At 30.9% G+C, this 24,189-nt stretch overlaps 1 protein-coding gene across 3 annotated transcripts in view; it reads left to right on the forward strand.

Annotated features, from left to right (window-relative positions):
• Positions 1–23,117, forward strand: part of LOC145202089 (uncharacterized) — a 32,450-nt gene extending 9,333 nt beyond the window's left edge. Inside the window, exons 3-33 of one of the 3 annotated variants that reach the window (XR_016451285.1) lie at positions 610–903; positions 1,129–1,323; positions 1,442–1,786; positions 10,711–10,905; positions 11,024–11,377; positions 11,686–11,880; positions 11,999–12,352; positions 12,661–12,855; positions 12,974–13,327; positions 13,636–13,830; positions 13,949–14,302; positions 14,611–14,805; positions 14,924–15,277; positions 15,586–15,780; positions 15,899–16,252; positions 16,561–16,755; positions 16,874–17,227; positions 17,539–17,691; positions 18,413–18,604; positions 18,699–18,803; positions 19,190–19,248; positions 19,717–19,817; positions 20,091–20,204; positions 20,415–20,527; positions 20,612–20,701; positions 20,807–20,863; positions 20,985–21,025; positions 21,178–21,236; positions 21,370–21,519; positions 22,781–22,848; positions 22,927–23,117. Coding sequence is in view for 2 of the 3 variants with exons in the window: in XM_090083459.1 (XP_089939585.1) it covers positions 754–903; positions 1,129–1,323; positions 1,442–1,786; positions 10,711–10,905; positions 11,024–11,377; positions 11,686–11,880; positions 11,999–12,352; positions 12,661–12,855; positions 12,974–13,327; positions 13,636–13,830; positions 13,949–14,302; positions 14,611–14,805; positions 14,924–15,277; positions 15,586–15,780; positions 15,899–16,252; positions 16,561–16,755; positions 16,874–17,227; positions 18,413–18,604; positions 18,699–18,803; positions 19,190–19,248; positions 19,717–19,817; positions 20,091–20,208; positions 20,419–20,527; positions 20,612–20,701; positions 20,807–20,863; positions 20,985–21,025; positions 21,178–21,236; positions 21,370–21,519; positions 22,781–22,848; positions 22,927–23,019 (5,775 nt within the window). In the remaining variant the exon portion in view is untranslated. Of the gene's footprint in view, positions 1–609; positions 904–1,128; positions 1,324–1,441; positions 1,787–10,710; positions 10,906–11,023; positions 11,378–11,685; positions 11,881–11,998; positions 12,353–12,660; positions 12,856–12,973; positions 13,328–13,635; positions 13,831–13,948; positions 14,303–14,610; positions 14,806–14,923; positions 15,278–15,585; positions 15,781–15,898; positions 16,253–16,560; positions 16,756–16,873; positions 17,228–17,538; positions 17,692–18,412; positions 18,605–18,698; positions 18,804–19,189; positions 19,249–19,716; positions 19,818–20,090; positions 20,209–20,414; positions 20,528–20,611; positions 20,702–20,806; positions 20,864–20,984; positions 21,026–21,177; positions 21,237–21,369; positions 21,520–22,780; positions 22,849–22,926 lie in introns of all 3 variants that reach the window. The other 2 variants (XM_090083459.1, XM_090083460.1) reach the window with 2 other exon arrangements.
• Positions 23,118–24,189: the final 1,072 nt, after the last annotated feature.

Genomic DNA, 24,189 nt, shown 5'->3' on the forward strand with positions numbered 1-24,189 from the left:
TGCTAGTAAAATTTTCAAATCGTTTAGCAAAATATTCACAACTGTTTGACCTTTTTTTTTACATTTAATGTAACAATCGACTTTAGCGCACGAGGAGTGTTTATGGCAATATTTCAAAGTATTCGATTATTTGTTATATTTTAAAAAGATCGCTTGCTATTTCGCATTTCGCTTTGAAAACACATCGCTTTGATGTTTTTAAAATTCATTCTTACACATATTGAGAAGGTTATATTTCGGGTAAAAATTTTATTAGTTTGATTGACAATTCGGAGTTACTTGAGCAAATAGATCGACAATTTGGAAAAACTCGTCAACCAATGAAGATAACAGAGGAAAACCCTGAATTGTTCTCTTGTTCTGGTTTTGAGAAAAATGGAATTATATGTTCAGTAGCCTTTAACGTGAAACATTTTAAAACGTGTTGATCGCGGCTGTTTTTCGTTTGTATATTGGCAGAAATAACAAGCAAGCATCAGTACATGACGAAAAAAATGCAAATGCGAAAATTTGTGAAATTGGGCTTCTGTAGTTTTTCCCAGGTTGTTCTTCAAATAACAAAAAAAAATTCATTTAACTTTCTTTTTTTTTTTTTTTTCTTTTTATTAGATGTAAGCAAAAAAAATACAATGTCAGAACATGAGAGCTTTTAATGAACATCACGTGAAATCCATTTAAGAAAGCGTAAAATAATAAAATCACCAATCAAAAACATTCTGAAGAAAACCGTCAGTCATTCTAAATCAATATTTGATGATTTTAAAAATACTTCTGCTTATAATAAAACCTCGTGGAAATTATTATCATTTGCACATTCATAATCATTCGCTGGGAAAAATCATGGATTACGCAATTATACTTGTTTCAATTCTACTATTACCATTTTCTGCAGGAACACAAAAGGTGAGTTGTCAGTATTTTTAAATTTGAGCAGTATTTACTATTCATTTTCCTCTATATGAGCTCTAGCTACTCAAATGTGCTAAGTTACATCATATTCGTGATTACGAACAAATAGTCTATTTAAAACGCCTTTAATTTCCTAATGTATTCAAATAGATTTAAAAACGCTTAAATTTGTCTTAGGTATTCGAGTGGAGCGATAAAATCGATTACAATTTTCTTTAGGTAACAACAGAAGGTTGCTACCAGACTGTTGACTGCTTTCTTCTCCCGCAAGATTGTACGTCTAGTGATAACTGCGATGTTCTTGTTAAGTATAAGTTTGATCCCATCAACGGAGTGTTCTTGATTACCCTATCAACCAATGGAAAATGGGTCGGTTTCGCACAAACATACAACTTAAACAAGAACCAAAAGATGGTATGAGAAGCTCTGTCTAACTCATGATGTGTTTTATCTTAGATGTGCATTTATATGATACGTTTTGTTTATGTGTTAACAGACTTAGCAATGTTCTGAAAGTGCTTTCTACTTCTAGGAAAACATTAAAGGAGAGATTTGTTTCAACAACAACTCCGTGGCAACGTTAGCTAATTTGCACGGTCTGTCAAACACAAAGCCAATGTTTTCTCGGCTCGTGAGCGGAATTACGGTTGAGGAAACTTATGTGTTGCCAAGTGGCAGCGTTGTCTGCAAATACAATCGTAGTTTGCTTGTTCCAGTCGGGAGTGAAGATTTCATGTATTCACTTAATGAGCCAGTAAATGTTGTCTATGCACACGGTGTGAACTTGAGAAGTGATGGCTACCCTACATATCACGGCTATGGAAACTATAGCTATCTTTCTGATAAAATAAATATGAAGGAGATAAGGGTTCATCAGGTAAAGTTTTTGAAAATATATTTTACATTTCTATGCGATGAACATTTGATACTTAAATATTGCAACATTTGTTTATCAATCATGATTTAGAGGCGTTAACGTAAAGCAAACAAAAACAACTCTAAATTGAATACTTTATCATTATTAGAAAAAAACTTTTTTAAAAGGTTATTATGTTTATAAAGATACTGCACAGCGTGGTATCAGTGTTGATCGATTGTTTTATGACACTGGTTTCTTTCACCACTATCTGAGGTTCTACTATGAGAAAATAATATTTGAAACTGCTGCTTAAGTAAAATTTTTGGACTATCATTTCCAAAGCTATTCCCCCAAAAAATGGTTCTTCCTTACAGCATCTATCATCCTCATATAATTTCTGCTTACCACAAGTTACTATCTTACTGGTAGCATCAGAAATAGCTGCAATTCATCTGAACCATCTACCTTCTCTATAAGATAACCATTATTTGAGTATCATTCTCATCTTCATGGACTCATTCTTAAATAAAGGTTTGTATCAGTGAGAAAGTTATATATAAAACTTAGATGTGTGCTTAAAATATTGAATAACAAGCCTTTCAACGCGTGGAATTGCTTAGGTTTTAGAAAGATTGTTGCCACAGTTATTCTTCACTTGGCAACGTATCAGATGGTGCTTTAAAGGCTCAATAGACTTTATAGACTTCAAGGCTAACATACTGAGATTTGCTATCAAGGAGAAATTTAGAAAAAAATCATTTTATATTAAACTTGACACAGTATCGCGTGTTAGTGGTAAACTCGTTGGGACCATAAGGTTTCTTATCATTTGAAAACTTACAGGCACTATATATATATATATATATATATATATATATATATATATATATATATATATATATATATATATATATATATATATATATATATATACATACATACATAGCAACCGAGAGAAATTTCGGGGCCCTCATTATGATCAATTACATACCCAGGACCAAAAGAAGCATGCTCTGGTCATTGAAAATGAAAAATAAAAGTTAATTAAATCTTTTAGAAGTCAAAACTATTTAAACATTTTAAAAAATACTTTAAAAAATTGTTTGTACACACGCGGGGCCCCGGGAATCTTCCCGTCCACCCACCCCCTCTCGGCGGCCATGTATATATATATATAAAATCCTTTAATTCGATCAATTATTGCAATGTGCGCTCTATGCAGTTGACTGCGTTTACACAGTCTTTATGTAACTAATGCAATTAAAACAGTCCCTGGAACGAAGTTAAGCATACCTATATTCGTACCACTTCTGAAAAAAAGAAACTTACGTTAGGGGGGGTCCAAAATTCTATATATTTTGTTTAACCAGTTATTCTTAATTAATTTTTGTAGAAAAGTTTTAAAAACAATTCAGTTTTTTCTATTTTTTTGTGGTTGGCCTTCTACTTCTATTTAAACATTTTTTAAGATACATAAAAAAAAAAAAAAAAACATATAAAAGAAAAATCTTTGCAGCGGTTTTTTTGCGTATAAAGTTACGCAACTTTATTTTAAAATTTATCCAATTTAAATTTTGATTGGATAAATTTTAATTAAAATGAATAATAGTTGCGTCTTAAAAAAAAATGTAATAAAACTTTTTTTGTTAAAACGTAAAATTTTTATATACTTAAAAAATAGCTTAATATTGTTAACTAAATTTAGATATCAATTAAAATGAAAAAAATTGTAACAAGACGTAATAACAAACTAGTTTTAAATCAAAATAAACAAACTCCTTTAGAAAGTCTCCGTGTAGTTGATAAATTTTATCATACAAAGTTGCCTTTACTCAGAGATGTTCTTGCACTTGTCTTTAACGAAGTCAACAATAAAGTATCTTTTGAAAGTGCTTGTCGAAGAGTTGCAAAGTTAGTAGAAAGTCATTGGACAGAGCGTAATATCTACACAATATCATATCAGGCCATTTTAAAACGTCTGCAATGTGAAATCAATGAATATCGCTACTTAAAAGGTGTTGACAAAAACAAGCAAGGTGATAGTTTTTTAAGTAGATGTATTTCTATGAACGAATCCCTTAAAAAACTTTTTGACGTTTTCTGCTTTAATCCAGAACGTCGTGAAAAGCTAGAGAAGTTTTTCGGTATTTCAACGAATGCTGAAGACTACTCGTATCTAGAAAACATGCGTGGTAACAGAAATTTTACTTGTCAAAATGTTGATAAAACTTTCCATCAAAAAGTTGTTAATGAAAAAAGAAAAATGGAGAAAAAGATTAGAAATGAAACAGCAGTTTATCAGACAATGTACGTTGATAATGATGATAGTGAGTTAAGTGAATTTGAAGATGAAGATGAATTTCTTGAAAAAGAATTAACAAAAAATGAATATCAGTTCTTTGAAAAAGACACTGAACCAATTAAAAAAAAGAGAGTGATGTTTGTTGATGTAAGTGAACCAAAACAGCCATACATGACGAGATCAAAATCAAAATTAATGTTTGAAGATAGTTCTCACAATACTTATGTTCCACCTAATGTGCGACAATCAAAAAACTTAGTCTTAAGTGATATCTACCATGCATGTGCAGAGTTAGATGGAGAAGGATTCTTGATGAGGGAAATGCAAGTTGCACTGAAAGTAATCGGCAATCGAATTTTTAAAACAAAATGGAAAATTCCAGATGAAACTGACCGTACATCAAAGTACGATAAAAATAATTGTGAAGCTATTGAGAACACATTTATTAATTCTAACACACTCCCAACACGCAGTGCCATTCGTAAAAAACTAAAACAGATGCACGCGTATTCTCTTGGCTTGATTGCAGACAGAGTTGTTCAAGCTAAAAATAGTGGCGATATAATAACTCACGCAACTGACTCTACCACTCGAAAGCATGCTGGGACCTTTGCACCTTCTGGTTTACATATTAACCGAGAATATTATTTTCCTTTGCCTACATTAGCAATTGCTTCAGAAACTACAGCAAATATTGCAGATGGAATAAAAACAACATTCGAAATGTTACAGGAAGCCTCAAAATACACCTCAGAAGAACTATACCAGAAGGTAGACGTTCATATGACTGACAGTACTGTTCATAATATAGGAATATCTAAAGTCACAGCTGATATACTCAATAGAGAAATTCCTGCTGGTCAACTGTTTTGCACTTCACATACAGCTTTAGGTTTTGACAGAGCTATTGAAAAAGTTCTAAATCAAATTGAAAATGAAATGAATATGGATAACCTTTTCAAAGGCTTTCTGTTAGATATATCTATTAACAAAAGTACGGAAACGTTGTCTTTAACCTTTCTCTCATGGGTACTAAACTTGTTTGGTCCGAGTTTTATTCAAAAACCATGGAATTATTATAAAGAATTTAAAACTTTTATGCAGCGTAAAAACAAAGATATTTTTCTTTTTGATTTTAAAGATGTTCGATTTGAATGTCTTTCGAAATGTTCTTCTATAGTTTGCTTTCACTGGGATGACTTTAAGGAGTTTTTGGACCAACATGAATATATTACAAATAAACTTGCTTGTTTAGTCCGAGATTCTATGAATTTTGATTACATTATAGTTACTTTAGTCGTGGTAGCAGCTTTTGGAATGCAAGTCATTTCACCATTTTTCTGTAAAACTAAAGGTAAAGCCACGCATTCTAAACTGCAAATATTCTTTAGCAAGATGCATTCAAGCTTATCTAATGATGTCATAAATCAACAATTCTTTGAATTTAAAGAGCCATGTGTTCAAGGAGTATCAAAGAGACTATTTGAAAATCTCATTAAAGAAGATTATGGCTTAGAAGTTGTTGATGTAGTTCGAAAATACGCATCAAAGAACTTTGATGATTGCATTATTCTAGCAAATATAGTTCGGAAAAGTTTAGCTATAGTTCTTCAACACCAAAGAGGAAAGCATTATGGGTTTGGAGAAAGAAACAATGAACGGTTACCTGATGAGTATTACCTTTTTTATCATTCGTTGGAGTTGATAAAGCAATTACAAATAATATTGAACTTGAGCGTCAGTGTGGAACTCATAGCAATCGACTTCGAAAAAAACCGTCACTTTCAACAGTTTCACGTGGTAATGTTCTTAAATATTCAAATAATTTAAGAAATGAAGATTCAAGTAATTTAGAGCTATTTCGGAAAATGGGTCCTATTGTTAGAAAAATTGAAAGTATAGAATATAGTTGGAACCAGCGACAGATTCAGCTGAGACAAAGCGGCTTAACTAAAAAAGAACAACAAGCTTTACATCAGGCGTCCAGGAGAAATTCTATTTTAACTTGTTTAAAACTACAAGGCGGCCCATTTACTTGTGGATCAGATGTAAGTGAATATATTGAAAAAGAGTAAGATCGGATAAAATGCCAAAAACGATTGAAGAATGAAGTAATTTATTTTAGAGATACAAGTAGGTCATTGCCGCGGAAATCAACTCTATTTAAAATCATGATTTTTGATAAAAATACAAAAAAGCGCCGTCTTATGTCTATAGAAGAATATGCTACTAATTTGAAGGTTCTACTTGGAAAGTCATCACAGCAATCCACAATCACCTACGATGACTTCCACAAAGTTATTTTGCACTTTCAATAGAGATCGAAACAAATTATTATTAATATTAGACTATCTTAATGATGTGCAATGTCTAATTTTTTGTGTTATTTATAACTAGGCATAATGATTACATATTTTATTAATAAAATGAAAAAAAATTTACTATATGTTTTACATCGCTTATATTTGAAAATAATAATGATTTCATTTAATTTAACAGTAAATTCCTTTGTGAAAATAATCACTTTTTAAAAAATTGAAGTAGAAGGCTAAATATTGATAATGAAGTAAAAAAATTGTGAAATTCGAAATCAGCATAAAAAATTAATTAAGAAAAAGTGGTTAAACTACAAAAAATCTAAAAAAAGTTAATTTTGGACCCCCCCCTACTTACGTAGACCGAAACTTGATGCACTTGCTCGATAGGAGTACTCGTCCTTTATTATGATTGTTAATTGATCGAATTAAAGGATTTGAAGGAAAATAAAAATAAAAAATAAAAGAAATGAAATTCAACCGACACTTTTTTTAAATTGATGAACTACGGAAAGGCTTAAAAAATATTATGGATGCTAAGCACCTTGCTGATGTAAAATATGTTTCCAGGAACAAGTTTAATATCAGCATAGGTTGCCTCTCTTCTGCCCCGACGTAGCCAGACATCACATTACAAAAATAGCGCGGATTCGTACCTTGAACTGGTGAGCAACAACTTTTCCATTAGATAAAAATGCACCTCGAGGAAAATCGATCTTTTTCGACTAACGGCTTTTCAATTCAGTAAGTTACTGAGTTGGAAAAATCAAAGGAAAAAACTTTATAGAAAAAGCTTTTAATGTAATAAACAAGAAATAACTGACGTAATCTTTTAATTTTTTGTAAAAAAAAAAAAAAAAAAAAAAAAAAAAAAAAAAAGATGAAAATAATGGAATCAAGGCCCTTTGAATTCTGCACAGAATTTTAACATAATCTTAGCAAAATTTGTCAATATCCATAATCTAGTTTAGAAAAGTATCATTGTTGAACAGTATTATCGTTGAATAGTATCATCGCACTCCCTGGATCACTTCCCTATACTGTAGAAGTTCACAATGAAAATTAAATAAGTTTTTGTAATTCATATTTTTATCTAATACAATGACGGCCAAGGTTTTTCCCTTTAAACATTACTTTTAATTTAAATAAAATGGTTTTTTACAACACTTGACCTTGGATAAAACAGACAGGATTTATCAGCGCATTTTATTGTAAGCGTACAAAATTTGTTTGGTTTTGTAACAAAAAGGATAAAAAGGTAGCACATTTTAGGGCTCTCCGAGTGTGTAATACAAATATTAATTTTAGCAGAGGTTTGTGTTGCGCTCTTCACCATAAGAAATGGCGTCTGAGAATCCCAAATAGCTCAATGTTTTCAACAAATCGTTTAAAGTTTTTTAAATTCAAATTTTATGTAATAGATGTAAGCAAATATACACCTTGTACAGAAAGTTTAAACGCACTTGTTTTTTTAACGTCTATAATTCTTTTAAGAAATGATAACCCGATAAATTGATGAGATATGGTCCGAATTTTTTATGTTTATTTTTACTAATGGTTTAATTTATCGATTTAGAGAAAAAAATATATATAAGGACACCATAAAGAAGGTGGAGGATGATGAGAAAATTAACGGAGCAATTAAGTCCTTTCAATTTTTTGAAATAAAGTTTAAACGCACTTTGGTTGGAAAACTCGTAACTCTAGTTAATTGATTGGTTTTTTCTTGCAGTCTTTTGCATTTTCATCACTCAAAAGCCTGCTATCGTTAGCATATTCTACTTGCATCTTTATTCTTATTTTATTTTGCAAAAAAAACTGCGTCTACGATTTGATTCAACCTACAGCCATTTTCAACTGATAAAACTTTGTAAAAAGATCATATTTTCATGGGTGAAAGAGCTGTCTTATCGAAAATCAAATGGCAAGTAATTGGCATGCATAAAATGAAAATGAGCAATCGACAAATTGGCAAACATTTGAATATTTCTGAATTCAGCGTTCGTACAACAATAAAAAATTACTTATCGACTGGTAGTGTCGATGATAAACCTCGTATTGGGCGCCCAAAAAAACTGTCAGCTCGCGATGAAAACATGCTTTATACGCTTAGCAGACGCAACCCAAAAGCAGGAGTGTCAGCTTTGACTGCAGAAGTCAATAGTTCGCTTGCAGACAAAACAGTTAGTCGTACCACAGTAAGTAAGTTATCACGCAAAAAAGAATTAAATTCGTTTCATGCTGTAAGAAAGCCTATGTAGTCGTTAACCGATCGTCTAAAGCGAAAAAAATGGTGCAAAGAGCGTTTAAATTATTCGGTGGAACAATGGAAAATAATTAACTTTAGCGATGATTCGATTTTTGAAATTATTAACAGAAAAAACAAAAGATTTGTTCGTCGCAAAAATACGGAAAAATATTTGAAGCAACACATACACAGACGTATTCAAAAAGGTGGTGGCTCTGTCGGCATATGGGGATGCATATCAGGCTCAGGCGTTGGCTGTCATAAAATATACGAAGGAAGATTGAACCAGTATGGGTATCGTGACATTTTGGAAAATTCGCTTATCCCTAGTTGCAATTTGTTCCAGGCTGATCAAAACTGGTTATTTCAACAAGACAATGCTCCATGTCATACAGCACATTCAATTACCAATTATTTCGTTGAAATTAATATTCGACTCATGACTTGGCCAGCACGATCACCTGACTTAAACCCGACTGAAAATTTATGGAGCTGGATGGATTATCAACTTACAAAAAAGCAAATAACAAGTCACGAACTGCTTAAAAAAGAACTAACAAAATTGTGGCTTGAAATTCCAATCAAGATGATTGAAAATCTTATTGAATCAATTCCAAGCCGATTACAAGCATGTATCAAAAACAACGAGGGTCATATCCCATATTAACATATTTCCATGACAAAAAATTACTAAGTGCGTTTAAACTTTATTGCACTTTCTTCTCATCAATTTTTTGATTTCTTGTGTTTCATATTACATTTCAGAAAAGATTTTGTGTTTTTTTCTTTGAAAGTTGTGTTTTTTTCTTAATTAATAATTGGCTAAGAAAAAAATAAAACAAAAAATGAAGACCCATCACCAGATTTTCTCTTTGCACCAGTCCAAACTTACCATAATTTACAAAAAAACAAGTGCGTTTAAACTTTCTGTACAAGGTGTATATGAAAAAAATAAATATTAACGAAACTTGTTTTAAATTGCTGTCATAAACTTTTTTGTATTTGATACAATTTGCACCAAATATGTAATACGTCATTCTTTGTGTACACGTCATAAACGTCATTCTTTGTGTAGCCACAAGCTATTTTGAATCATGAAAGTTTTAGGGGTACGCGAAACTTGAGTAAATTGCATAAAATTTTCTTTTAAAATTATCTGGCTTAGTGAAAGCACGGTGTAGCTCTGACTTATGATTTATTACTGAATGCTTTATTTTATTATTTTGTTTTAATTTAGATATATACATATTAATTTAGATATAAATATATTATAATTTAGATATAAACCTTTTTAAGATCTTACTTATACATTTTTAGTTGAACTTCTTTTCTGTAATTGTTTTTATATTTTTAGTTGAACTTCTTTTCTGTAATTGTTTTTACCAAAAAATACAAAAGGCAAGAAAAAAAATTCTCTACGTTTTCTAAAGAATGCACAAATAAAAATTGTATTTTCGACTGAACATCTTAACATGAAAATGTTTTTTAAAATGATAAGATCAGCATATTTCTGCTTATTTCAACAATCATTTACAAATATGTAAACTATTTGTTTTGCTGTAATTCTTTCTTCCGCCTAAATATCTAGAACCTAACTTTTATAGAACTTAAAAAAAATATCCAAAGAAAAGAGTACATAATTATTATTGATGTATTTTAAAGAAGAAAAATCTTTTATTCTAAAATAAAAACAAATTAGTATAATGTCTTAAATTAGTTACTTCAACGAATAATTTACTCTTATGTTAATTTTGTAAAAATTCCATTATGTTCTCAGAAGCTAAAAGTAACTTCAATTTAAATTCTAAACTATAAATTTTCATGCATAAATTATGACTATAAATCTTTTCGCTAAAATGTTAAAGTTAAAATGCTACTTTTAAATTCATTGACTGCAAATAATACAAAAGCTTTTGTTTCCTGGCAAAAACGTCGGAAATTCTACAAAAATATATATATATATATATATATATATATATATATATATATATATATATATATATATATATATATATATATATATATGTATATATATATATATATATATATGTATGTATGTATATATTTTTCTACATAGATAACATCAGAAGATTGCTTCCAGACTGTTGACTGCTTTCTTCTCCCGCAAGACTGTACGTCTAGTGATAACTGCGATGTTCTTGTTAAGTATAAGTTTGATCCCATCAACGGAGTGTTCTTGATTACCCTATCAACCAATGGAAAATGGGTCGGTTTCGCACAAACATACAACTTAAACAAGAACCAAAAGATGGTATGAGAAGCTCTGTCTAACTCATGATGTGTTTTATCTTAGATGTGCATTTATATGATACGTTTTGTTTATGTGTTAACAGACTTAGCAATGTTCTGAAAGTGCTTTCTACTTCTAGGAAAACATTAAAGGAGAGATTTGTTTCAACAACAACTCCGTGGCAACGTTAGCTAATTTGCACGGTCTGTCAAACACAAAGCCAATGTTTTCTCGGCTCGTGAGCGGAATTACGGTTGAGGAAACTTATGTGTTGCCAAGTGGCAGCGTTGTCTGCAAATACAATCGTAGTTTGCTTGTTCCAGTCGGGAGTGAAGATTTCATGTATTCACTTAATGAGCCAGTAAATGTTGTCTATGCACACGGTGTGAACTTGAGAAGTGATGGCTACCCTACATATCACGGCTATGGAAACTATAGCTATCTTTCTGATAAAATAGACATGAAGAGTGTTAGACACAAAAATAACAGTTTGGTAATATAAATTACCTTCAATTTTTATCAATTTTAGTATAAATTTTAACATTAAGCTTAATGCTAACTATCTTCAATTATTTTCAATATTTCTTCTTACAATTTGGTAATATAAGTTATCTTTAATTTCTTACCAGATAGAAAGGTTTTTAGTCATTTTTGTTTTTTACTAAATGACTATAAACAATTGTTTGAGCGAATTACTGCAGAATTGTTATTGTAAATCGCAAGCATCAATGGTAATTTTTCTGCTTGGCAAAGTCATTGCAAATGTTTTTTACATGCTTAATAATGTTTTCTGGAATATAGATAACAACAGAAGATTGCTACCAGACTGTTGACTGCTTTCTTCTCCCGCAAGATTGTACGTCTAGTGATAACTGCGATGTTCTTGTTAAGTATAAGTTTGATCCCATCAACGGAGTGTTCTTGATTACCCTATCAACCAATGGAAAATGGGTCGGTTTCGCACAAACATACAACTTAAACAAGAACCAAAAGATGGTATGAGAAGCTCTGTCTAACTCATGATGTGTTTTATCTTAGATGTGCATTTATATGATACGTTTTGTTTATGTGTTAACAGACTTAGCAATGTTCTGAAAGTGCTTTCTACTTCTAGGAAAACATTAAAGGAGAGATTTGTTTCAACAACAACTCCGTGGCAACGTTAGCTAATTTGCACGGTCTGTCAAACACAAAGCCAATGTTTTCTCGGCTCGTGAGCGGAATTACGGTTGAGGAAACTTATGTGTTGCCAAGTGGCAGCGTTGTCTGCAAATACAATCGTAGTTTGCTTGTTCCAGTCGGGAGTGAAGATTTCATGTATTCACTTAATGAGCCAGTAAATGTTGTCTATGCACACGGTGTGAACTTGAGAAGTGATGGCTACCCTACATATCACGGCTATGGAAACTATAGCTATCTTTCTGATAAAATAGACATGAAGAGTGTTAGACACAAAAATAACAGTTTGGTAATATAAATTACCTTCAATTTTTATCAATTTTAGTATAAATTTTAACATTAAGCTTAATGCTAACTATCTTCAATTATTTTCAATATTTCTTCTTACAATTTGGTAATATAAGTTATCTTTAATTTCTTACCAGATAGAAAGGTTTTTAGTCATTTTTGTTTTTTACTAAATGACTATAAACAATTGTTTGAGCGAATTACTGCAGAATTGTTATTGTAAATCGCAAGCATCAATGGTAATTTTTCTGCTTGGCAAAGTCATTGCAAATGTTTTTTACATGCTTAATAATGTTTTCTGGAATATAGATAACAACAGAAGATTGCTACCAGACTGTTGACTGCTTTCTTCTCCCGCAAGATTGTACGTCTAGTGATAACTGCGATGTTCTTGTTAAGTATAAGTTTGATCCCATCAACGGAGTGTTCTTGATTACCCTATCAACCAATGGAAAATGGGTCGGTTTCGCACAAACATACAACTTAAACAAGAACCAAAAGATGGTATGAGAAGCTCTGTCTAACTCATGATGTGTTTTATCTTAGATGTGCATTTATATGATACGTTTTGTTTATGTGTTAACAGACTTAGCAATGTTCTGAAAGTGCTTTCTACTTCTAGGAAAACATTAAAGGAGAGATTTGTTTCAACAACAACTCCGTGGCAACGTTAGCTAATTTGCACGGTCTGTCAAACACAAAGCCAATGTTTTCTCGGCTCGTGAGCGGAATTACGGTTGAGGAAACTTATGTGTTGCCAAGTGGCAGCGTTGTCTGCAAATACAATCGTAGTTTGCTTGTTCCAGTCGGGAGTGAAGATTTCATGTATTCACTTAATGAGCCAGTAAATGTTGTCTATGCACACGGTGTGAACTTGAGAAGTGATGGCTACCCTACATATCACGGCTATGGAAACTATAGCTATCTTTCTGATAAAATAGACATGAAGAGTGTTAGACACAAAAATAACAGTTTGGTAATATAAATTACCTTCAATTTTTATCAATTTTAGTATAAATTTTAACATTAAGCTTAATGCTAACTATCTTCAATTATTTTCAATATTTCTTCTTACAATTTGGTAATATAAGTTATCTTTAATTTCTTACCAGATAGAAAGGTTTTTAGTCATTTTTGTTTTTTACTAAATGACTATAAACAATTGTTTGAGCGAATTACTGCAGAATTGTTATTGTAAATCGCAAGCATCAATGGTAATTTTTCTGCTTGGCAAAGTCATTGCAAATGTTTTTTACATGCTTAATAATGTTTTCTGGAATATAGATAACAACAGAAGATTGCTACCAGACTGTTGACTGCTTTCTTCTCCCGCAAGATTGTACGTCTAGTGATAACTGCGATGTTCTTGTTAAGTATAAGTTTGATCCCATCAACGGAGTGTTCTTGATTACCCTATCAACCAATGGAAAATGGGTCGGTTTCGCACAAACATACAACTTAAACAAGAACCAAAAGATGGTATGAGAAGCTCTGTCTAACTCATGATGTGTTTTATCTTAGATGTGCATTTATATGATACGTTTTGTTTATGTGTTAACAGACTTAGCAATGTTCTGAAAGTGCTTTCTACTTCTAGGAAAACATTAAAGGAGAGATTTGTTTCAACAACAACTCCGTGGCAACGTTAGCTAATTTGCACGGTCTGTCAAACACAAAGCCAATGTTTTCTCGGCTCGTGAGCGGAATTACGGTTGAGGAAACTTATGTGTTGCCAAGTGGCAGCGTTGTCTGCAAATACAATCGTAGTTTGCTTGTTCCAGTCGGGAGTGAAGATTTCATGTATTCACTTAATGAGCCAGTAAATGTTGTCTATGCACACGGTGTGAACTTGAGAAGTGATGGCTACCCTACATATCACGGCTATGGAAACTATAGCTATCTTTCTGATAAAATAGACATGAAGAGTGTTAGACACAAAAATAACAGTTTGGTAATATAAATTACCTTCAATTTTTATCAATTTTAGTATAAATTTTAACATTAAGCTTAATGCTAACTATCTTCAATTATTTTCAATATTTCTTCTTACAATTTGGTAATATAAGTTATCTTTAATTTCTTACCAGATAGAAAGGTTTTTAGTCATTTTTGTTTTTTACTAAATGACTATAAACAATTGTTTGAGCGAATTACTGCAGAATTGTTATTGTAAATCGCAAGCATCAATGGTAATTTTTCTGCTTGGCAAAGTCATTGCAAATGTTTTTTACATGCTTAATAATGTTTTCTGGAATATAGATAACAACAGAAGATTGCTACCAGACTGTTGACTGCTTTCTTCTCCCGCAAGATTGTACGTCTAGTGATAACTGCGATGTTCTTGTTAAGTATAAGTTTGATCCCATCAACGGAGTGTTCTTGATTACCCTATCAACCAATGGAAAATGGGTCGGTTTCGCACAAACATACAACTTAAACAAGAACCAAAAGATGGTATGAGAAGCTCTGTCTAACTCATGATGTGTTTTATCTTAGATGTGCATTTATATGATACGTTTTGTTTATGTGTTAACAGACTTAGCAATGTTCTGAAAGTGCTTTCTACTTCTAGGAAAACATTAAAGGAGAGATTTGTTTCAACAACAACTCCGTGGCAACGTTAGCTAATTTGCACGGTCTGTCAAACACAAAGCCAATGTTTTCTCGGCTCGTGAGCGGAATTACGGTTGAGGAAACTTATGTGTTGCCAAGTGGCAGCGTTGTCTGCAAATACAATCGTAGTTTGCTTGTTCCAGTCGGGAGTGAAGATTTCATGTATTCACTTAATGAGCCAGTAAATGTTGTCTATGCACACGGTGTGAACTTGAGAAGTGATGGCTACCCTACATATCACGGCTATGGAAACTATAGCTATCTTTCTGATAAAATAGACATGAAGAGTGTTAGACACAAAAATAACAGTTTGGTAATATAAATTACCTTCAATTTTTATCAATTTTAGTATAAATTTTAACATTAAGCTTAATGCTAACTATCTTCAATTATTTTCAATATTTCTTCTTACAATTTGGTAATATAAGTTATCTTTAATTTCTTACCAGATAGAAAGGTTTTTAGTCATTTTTGTTTTTTACTAAATGACTATAAACAATTGTTTGAGCGAATTACTGCAGAATTGTTATTGTAAATCGCAAGCATCAATGGTAATTTTTCTGCTTGGCAAAGTCATTGCAAATGTTTTTTACATGCTTAATAATGTTTTCTGGAATATAGATAACAACAGAAGATTGCTACCAGACTGTTGACTGCTTTCTTCTCCCGCAAGATTGTACGTCTAGTGATAACTGCGATGTTCTTGTTAAGTATAAGTTTGATCCCATCAACGGAGTGTTCTTGATTACCCTATCAACCAATGGAAAATGGGTCGGTTTCGCACAAACATACAACTTAAACAAGAACCAAAAGATGGTATGAGAAGCTCTGTCTAACTCATGATGTGTTTTATCTTAGATGTGCATTTATATGATACGTTTTGTTTATGTGTTAACAGACTTAGCAATGTTCTGAAAGTGCTTTCTACTTCTAGGAAAACATTAAAGGAGAGATTTGTTTCAACAACAACTCCGTGGCAACGTTAGCTAATTTGCACGGTCTGTCAAACACAAAGCCAATGTTTTCTCGGCTCGTGAGCGGAATTACGGTTGAGGAAACTTATGTGTTGCCAAGTGGCAGCGTTGTCTGCAAATACAATCGTAGTTTGCTTGTTCCAGTCGGGAGTGAAGATTTCATGTATTCACTTAATGAGCCAGTAAATGTTGTCTATGCACACGGTGTGAACTTGAGAAGTGATGGCTACCCTACATATCACGGCTATGGAAACTATAGCTATCTTTCTGATAAAATAGACATGAAGAGTGTTAGACACAAAAATAACAGTTTGGTAATATAAATTACCTTCAATTTTTATCAATTTTAGTATAAATTTTAACATTAAGCTTAATGCTAACTATCTTCAATTATTTTCAATATTTCTTCTTACAATTTGGTAATATAAGTTATCTTTAATTTCTTACCAGATAGAAAGGTTTTTAGTCATTTTTGTTTTTTACTAAATGACTATAAACAATTGTTTGAGCGAATTACTGCAGAATTGTTATTGTAAATCGCAAGCATCAATGGTAATTTTTCTGCTTGGCAAAGTCATTGCAAATGTTTTTTACATGCTTAATAATGTTTTCTGGAATATAGATAACAACAGAAGATTGCTACCAGACTGTTGACTGCTTTCTTCTCCCGCAAGATTGTACGTCTAGTGATAACTGCGATGTTCTTGTTAAGTATAAGTTTGATCCCATCAACGGAGTGTTCTTGATTACCCTATCAACCAATGGAAAATGGGTCGGTTTCGCACAAACATACAACTTAAACAAGAACCAAAAGATGGTATGAGAAGCTCTGTCTAACTCATGATGTGTTTTATCTTAGATGTGCATTTATATGATACGTTTTGTTTATGTGTTAACAGACTTAGCAATGTTCTGAAAGTGCTTTCTACTTCTAGGAAAACATTAAAGGAGAGATTTGTTTCAACAACAACTCCGTGGCAACGTTAGCTAATTTGCACGGTCTGTCAAACACAAAGCCAATGTTTTCTCGGCTCGTGAGCGGAATTACGGTTGAGGAAACTTATGTGTTGCCAAGTGGCAGCGTTGTCTGCAAATACAATCGTAGTTTGCTTGTTCCAGTCGGGAGTGAAGATTTCATGTATTCACTTAATGAGCCAGTAAATGTTGTCTATGCACACGGTGTGAACTTGAGAAGTGATGGCTACCCTACATATCACGGCTATGGAAACTATAGCTACCTTTCTGATAAAATAGATATGAAGAGTGTTAGACACAGAAGTAATAGTTCGGTAATAAATTTCTTTTGAATTTCCTTTGGAAGTAACTATTTTGGGTTCATTTGATTATCATGTTGCTTTACTTATCTGTAGACTTTTATTAAGCTCGTTGGCTAGTTTTATAAAATGAATACTTTTATTTTAAAAAATTTAGCATTACTGTTGTTACGAAAAACTGCTGCAATTCTTAATTGTTGCTTATTTTTCTATTAAATTTTAGATATTTAGATTTTTGGTTATTCTTTTTAAATAAAACTAAATATCTAAAAGTAATATTCATTTTTGTTTCTTTGTCACTTAGAGGTTTATTTATTTTATTACAGGCTCATATCTCTAATAAGAGATAATTGGTAATGTTATGTGTTAAGATGCTGCGTGCTATATGTTCTAATTATTGGTAGTCAGCAAACAATAGATTAGGGAATAATGCGGGACTTTTGACCACAAAAGCATTACGGCATCTGTGTCTCAAACTTGTGAGCAGATAAATTTTACGTTAAAATAATTTTTAGACGAAATGATTTATTTTTTGGCTTTTTTTTTTTTTTTTTTTTTTTTTTTTTTTTTTTTTTGATATTCTAAGGTAAAAATAGTTTATTTTTAGAAAAATGATCTCCTAAGTCTCTGCATTCAAGTGTAAAAGTATCAAAATAATTTTTCTTTGGTAAACAATTTTCATTGCATTAGAAAGAAAAAGAGTGGTAAATGCATTTTGAACCCTTAACAAATAAAGATAGCTATAAAGATTAAATAAAGATTCACTTTCTCTGACTAAAGCTGTTCATCTATAGTGTTTTTAAGATACTATAAACTTAATACATCTCAATAACCAAAAGTACTTTGAATTTTAAATAAAAACATGTTGCCAGTGAATTAGTAAAAACAAAAACTATTTTTTAGGAAAAGAGTGTGTAACAGTTTGTTGGTTTTATGAATTAAGAGCATAAGCAAATTTTTAAAAATGTGGTTTAGGGTTTTTCTTTGAAACAAGCTGAATTTTTTATTTACAAAGTTTAGATTAACTTTTGCAATTTTTTTTTTTTGCTTTTTGCTAAGACATTTTAAGTTATTAATTATTGATAAATTCTTTTGGTTTTGATAGAGAGAGTCAAATTGTTAGTCAAGCATTAATCAGTAAATAAATATTAAAATATTTCTTTGGAAAAGGGCGTAAAAAATTATTCAAATTCTTTTTAGTTTGATCTTTCTAAATGTGGAAAAGAATTTAATTGCTTCCGGCATCCACCAAGTTGTACAAATACCTGTAATGCTGTAGCCACATTTGAATATAATGCAGTAACACAGACAATATATTTTAATCTTTGGGCAAGCAAGTTGTTGAAATGGGTTGCATTTGGACAAAAACCAGACAATGATGGTAATTTTATGGTAAGCTTAACCTATTGAATGGTACTGAAAGATAATTAATGCTATTTACTAATCAAAAAGCTAAATTTATATGTTTAAATGTAATTTATTTTAGATAAAGGTACGTGGAGAATATTGTATAAGATTACCAAAAGTTGGTTTCGGAAATTTTAATGGTAACAACTTGAATGCACCAGGTCAACCACAATGGGTTCCTAAAGTAAATTGTGTTTTAGTTGAAAATAAAGATTATGTTTATTCTTATTTTTTTATTCAATATTTTTAAACAATAAAAAAAAGTTATGTTTAACCTTTTTGGAATAAAACTAGTTTTTGTATTTCTAAATATTTTATAAATTTTGTTAAAACTAATTATTATAGGTTCACACTTTCCCTATATTCATTTCTAAATATTTTAAGTATAATTGTAAATGATTTCACTTAAAAAGTTTAGAAAATTAATAAGGGATAGTTTGAAGCAATATATAAATATGAAATGCGTTTAGTTCTTATTTAAAGTAAATAATGATGTTCAAACATCCCAAAGTACTAGTGGTATAAAATAAACTTGATATGATGTATGTTAATGTGCAAATAAAAATTTAGGTAGACCAAGTCAAACTCCTTTCATCAGAAGTCATGCCTGATGGCTCTATTCTATGTAGGTAAGTAAAGTTTGTGTATATATTACAAATTCTTAAATATAAATCAGAGTAAAAGGAACAAACACTGTGAATATTGCTCTTGTGTATTTAAAAAGTTTGTTTATAAAACTTTTGATTTCCTGCGAAAGTTCGTTATCTACTTTCTTAATGGTATTAGTTTGTAAATTGTTAAAAGAATGTTCAATAAAGTGTATGGAAGAGATAGTGGTAAATGTTTGATAGTTTTTTTTTCTTCAAAATTTAATTACAATGCTGCTACAACAGCGTTAAGTTTTAAAGTTGAAATGTATAACATGGGTTTCATTTGTAAATAATTCAGTTAAATATTATGTTATGTTATGATTTATGTAGTTTTATACAGGTGATTTTCAACTATTTTTAGCCAGATATATTCAGTTCTCAGTTACAGAGTTTTTGGAATAAAAAGAAAAACACAGTTTGTAACAGACAAGTTTATACTTTACTTAGGTATGAAAGGCCTGTAAAGTTATCAAATGAAAATATTGATTATTTGTATGACATGAGCGATCCTTTATATGCTGCACTTGCTTATGGAGCTGAGTTGTCAGGTATTACATCTTTTAAGTATTTAATGGAAAAGCTGAAATCATTTTTGTCATTATTCAAATTACTTTTAATGATTTCACAAATCCAGTGATGATGTGAGATGTGTGATGATGTGATGAATCCAGTGATGATGTTAGAGTAAATTAATTGAATTAGTTTAAACTGTTTATTTTAAATTATTTGACTCAGCTTAATGGTGTTACTTGTAAGTTGCATTAGTGTTTTTCAAGGTTGTAAAAAGTTTTGAAATTTTTTTTCTTTGTGTGTATATTTAGGAAGTTTTCCTGCCTACCATGATGGCTATGAAAAATCTCAAGATCCAATAAATTTTAAAAAAATTCAAGACATTAATTTTGACACTATTGCGATTATCCTTAAAAAAACTCATGGCAAGTTCTTTTTTTTGCATATAAATTTTTTTTTTTTTTTTTTTTTTTTTTATTTAAATAAACTATTAACAATCCTAATTTAACTTTAAGAATGCTGTTCATTTTTCTATGCTGTTTAATTATCTAATTTTTAATTTGCTCCTAAAATCTAAATCTTTCTTGAGATAATCTTATTTTTAGCAAAACAATCATGGTTTTCTTTTTTGTTAGGAAGTCTAATGGTATTGTCTTGGATTCTATTTGCAACTTGTGGTATATTTACGTCTCGTTACATGAAACCATTTTTAACTAGCAAGATAGCTGGTAAAGATGCCTGGTTTAGGGTCAGTTTTATTTAGTTTAGTGATGTATTCTTTTTTAGTTATTAAACACTTGAAATTCATTATACTTTATTGACTTTGTTTTAGATGCATCACATGTTCATGATTTTAGCTGTGTTGTGTTTTGTTGCTGGTTTTGTTATTATCTTAGTTCACTTTAAGGGGAAGTTCTACCCGGTAAGATTTTTCCTTTAAGTATTTTGTTTGATTTTCAAGATGGCTTCAGATGATTTGAGATAAAATTTATATATTTATGTATATATATGTATATCTTTAATTTAGCAAGGTGATATTCATCATTGGCTTGGACTTTCTGCTTTTATTCTTGGTTTATTACAGGTGAAATTTCACATCATTTTTTTCCAACTTCGTTATATAGTGATTAAAAAAGATGATTTTATAAATAATTTTTATGTTATTTTGTTTCAAATCACTTTAATAATGCTTTCTTATCTTAAAGCCTGTTCTTGCAGCTTTTCGATGTGCACCAGATCACCAGAAGTAAGTTTCTATAAATGAACCTTTATGTTGTAACTTTTGAATGCCATTGAAATTTGAAAAGTCTTTTTATCGTCTTTTTAAGGTGCTTTTTATTCTGTTACTATGCATTATTATTTTAACATTTAATATGTATTGTTGTATATTTTTTTTAGTCGCTACATATTTAATTGGGTTCACAGACTGATTGGAATGTCAGCTTGGTTAACAGCAGGTTTGAAAGAATTATGATATTTTTTGTATTATCTTGTAGAATGTGAGCACAATATTTTATGCATAAATTATGATATTTTAGTTTTAATTTCTTGCATTCATCCTCATAATAACAAACATAAATGTTATTTCAGTTACTGCAATTGTCTTTGGATTGAAAAAATTTTCAATTGATTTCTTCCCAGTTATTATATATGCTTGTGTCGTACTAATGCTATTTGTTACTCTTGATGTCATACAACTTTTCCAGTCTAAATGCAGTTATGGTAAATATGAATGTTATGGTAAATATTTCAAATATTTTAAAGTGCTTTAAAGGTTGTCTGGAATGTTAATGACCCATGAAGTTTTTGAAAATTTACGAGTACCGCTTTATTGATTTTTGTAATTTTTTGTTGCTTTAAAGTGAATTTATCTCCGAATACAGTAAAGCTCTTAGAAAACATCATCTTCAAGCATTGTTACCAACTTTTTCTACACGTAAAATGCCAAAATAATGCCAATTTTTAAATTGCGGCTGTTTCAAAATGATTTCGTTACTTCACTTTGAATAAAGAAACAAATGCGATTTAAACATTTGTACTCGCTTAGTGTTTATTTTCAAAATTGGATCAACAAGTTAATCTTTGCATTAGAAGTCAGAAGATGTTTTTCATTATCTTTAAAAATCATGAGAAGTAAAAATTAATTTCGACTTTTTTTCCAAAATAAACATTTGATAAAGAAATTTAATTTTTCTGTCTCAAAATGTCAAAATAACACCAAAATGCCCACGTATGGCTTGACAAACCATCACTTTCTTGCCAAATTTTTCAGTATCAAAGTTGTTTTAAGCAAAATGTGACGCTTCTTTCCTTTTGGGATTGTATAAAATTTCTGGTCTGGAGGTTCTGGGGGCGTCAAACAGTCGAGCTTGCAATAGGTTTCATCATCCATTATAATGCTTTTTTCGTAGCAGTTTTAGACCATTCTCAGACTTCGCTGAATCGCTAATGGGAACTTCCAGGAAATTTCTGCTTCCTGAATATACTGCAGCCATTTTTTTTTATGACTACTTGGATTGTCGACTTGGGAACACCAGTTTCGATATCCTGAACGGAATACTCTGGATTCGCATCGATTCCCCTTATCATTCTTTGATCAAGTTTTAAACTTGACGGACCTCTTTCTCGGTTTCTCGATTTCTTTCTAACCACGACCTTCACTTCACGATTTGATGATACGGCTGACAGTTTTCCTTTGAATTTTATTCTTTTCTTCTTGATTAATTGGAACATTACAAGTTTTAAGAACATTGTAAGTTTTAAACCACTCATCTAAACTGAGTTTTCTTATTTCTACTTGCGAATACATTTTCATTGTTTGCAATCAACTTTTTTTAAACTACCGTTATGTTAACTGAGAGATAATTTTGCTTTAAAACAAAACAACATAAAAATATCAAAATCAATTGAATGCTTCTCAAAATATTTCAAAAACCCCATGGGTCATTGTCATTCCGTCTTTACGTAGAATTCTCTAAATTTATTGAATATTTGTTTTTAGCAAAGTTCTCTGCCAAAACTGAATCCTGTGATAATTTACAGGTTCCTAACACCCAAAAAGTTGAGAAGGTAATATTAAATACACAAAGACTTTTTTTTTTTCTCTTTCCTTTTTTTGCATACTTTTCTTTAAAATCATTTTTTTAGAGTTCGACTTGTCATTACATCTTTATGGCGGTCATTTATGCAATATCCTGTGGAGTTGCAGTATATTACGTCGTAACAATAAGCAAATCCTAAATATTCTTATAACCACTAAAAAAGAGAAAATTTTTTTGTATAAAAATTTTTCCTTTAGTTTTGTAAATATGGTTTTTATAAAATTTCTCCGACGAGCACGAGTTTGTTCTATGTTCTCCTTGCTCATCTTGAAGAAAATGTATCTCTGCGAAATTAATCGTTTTCGTATGATTGACTTTTGGCTACTATATGCCGCTGTATAAGGCAGCCTTACTAAAAAAGGTAGATAGCTTACCTTTTGTCTTCCATTCGAGTTATACGACCACAAGTTCAAAGTCGAAGCAGGAAAAATGAAACTATTAAGTAACTATTTAGATCAACATTTCCCGTATTTTAATTGAATATGACCTTTTAACATCTGTGACAGTCCTTCTATTGCTTAAAATTTAAAACCTTTTCTGTATCTAAGTGACCTAACCACGAAAATAATACTGATTAAGTAAAGAAATGAAAAGTTTTACTTCTATTTCATGACCACAATGAAAAAAAAAATGTAATAGGACCAAAAAATTAATGCTTAAACACGAAAACTTGATAATTGAATGATCTAAGCTTAAAATCTTAGTAGCTTGGCGAATCTTAAAGCCTCTTTAGGCTTAAACACAAACACATTTTTTAGCACTTAAAGTTTCATTCTGCGCTGTTGTTAAGATATTTTTTCAAAAACGAATTTCTATTAGAAATATGGATTTGATAAAAATGCGAAGATCAACATCACAACAGACTTGAATATCACACATGTAGTCCCAAAACGCTTCAGGCATCTGTCAGTATTTTAAAAAATGAGACAAACGGCGGCAGAAACCCAACAACTATTGAGATAAGTGTACTAAAATATCTTTCAAACATGTCCACAAAATGTAAAAATGACACTAATCTTTCCTAAATAAGAAGAAACGGACACGAAAAAAGTTTTTACAGTACCAATTCAGTCAATCGAATTGTCTTGTGCTGCGAACGTTTTTTACTGTCAAATTCAAAATGACTATAAATGTTTAGATCACTGGTTGGTAACAAACCATCTGGCTGCACTAGAACAGCAACAACTGAAACAATTGAAATACATTTCTATGACCCTGTGGAAAATAATTTGCTTTACTTGATTTTTAGTTGTCTTTCCATACCTCCATCTGTACCTTTGTCAAATATATCCTGGCATAACAAAAGTGA

The sequence above is a fragment of the Hydra viridissima genome, unplaced genomic scaffold (assembly GCF_058129835.1).
Source record: "Hydra viridissima isolate aposymbiotic clone 2 unplaced genomic scaffold, HvirCarnegie_v1 scaffold_3, whole genome shotgun sequence".
Taxonomy (NCBI): Eukaryota; Metazoa; Cnidaria; class Hydrozoa; order Anthoathecata; family Hydridae; genus Hydra; species Hydra viridissima.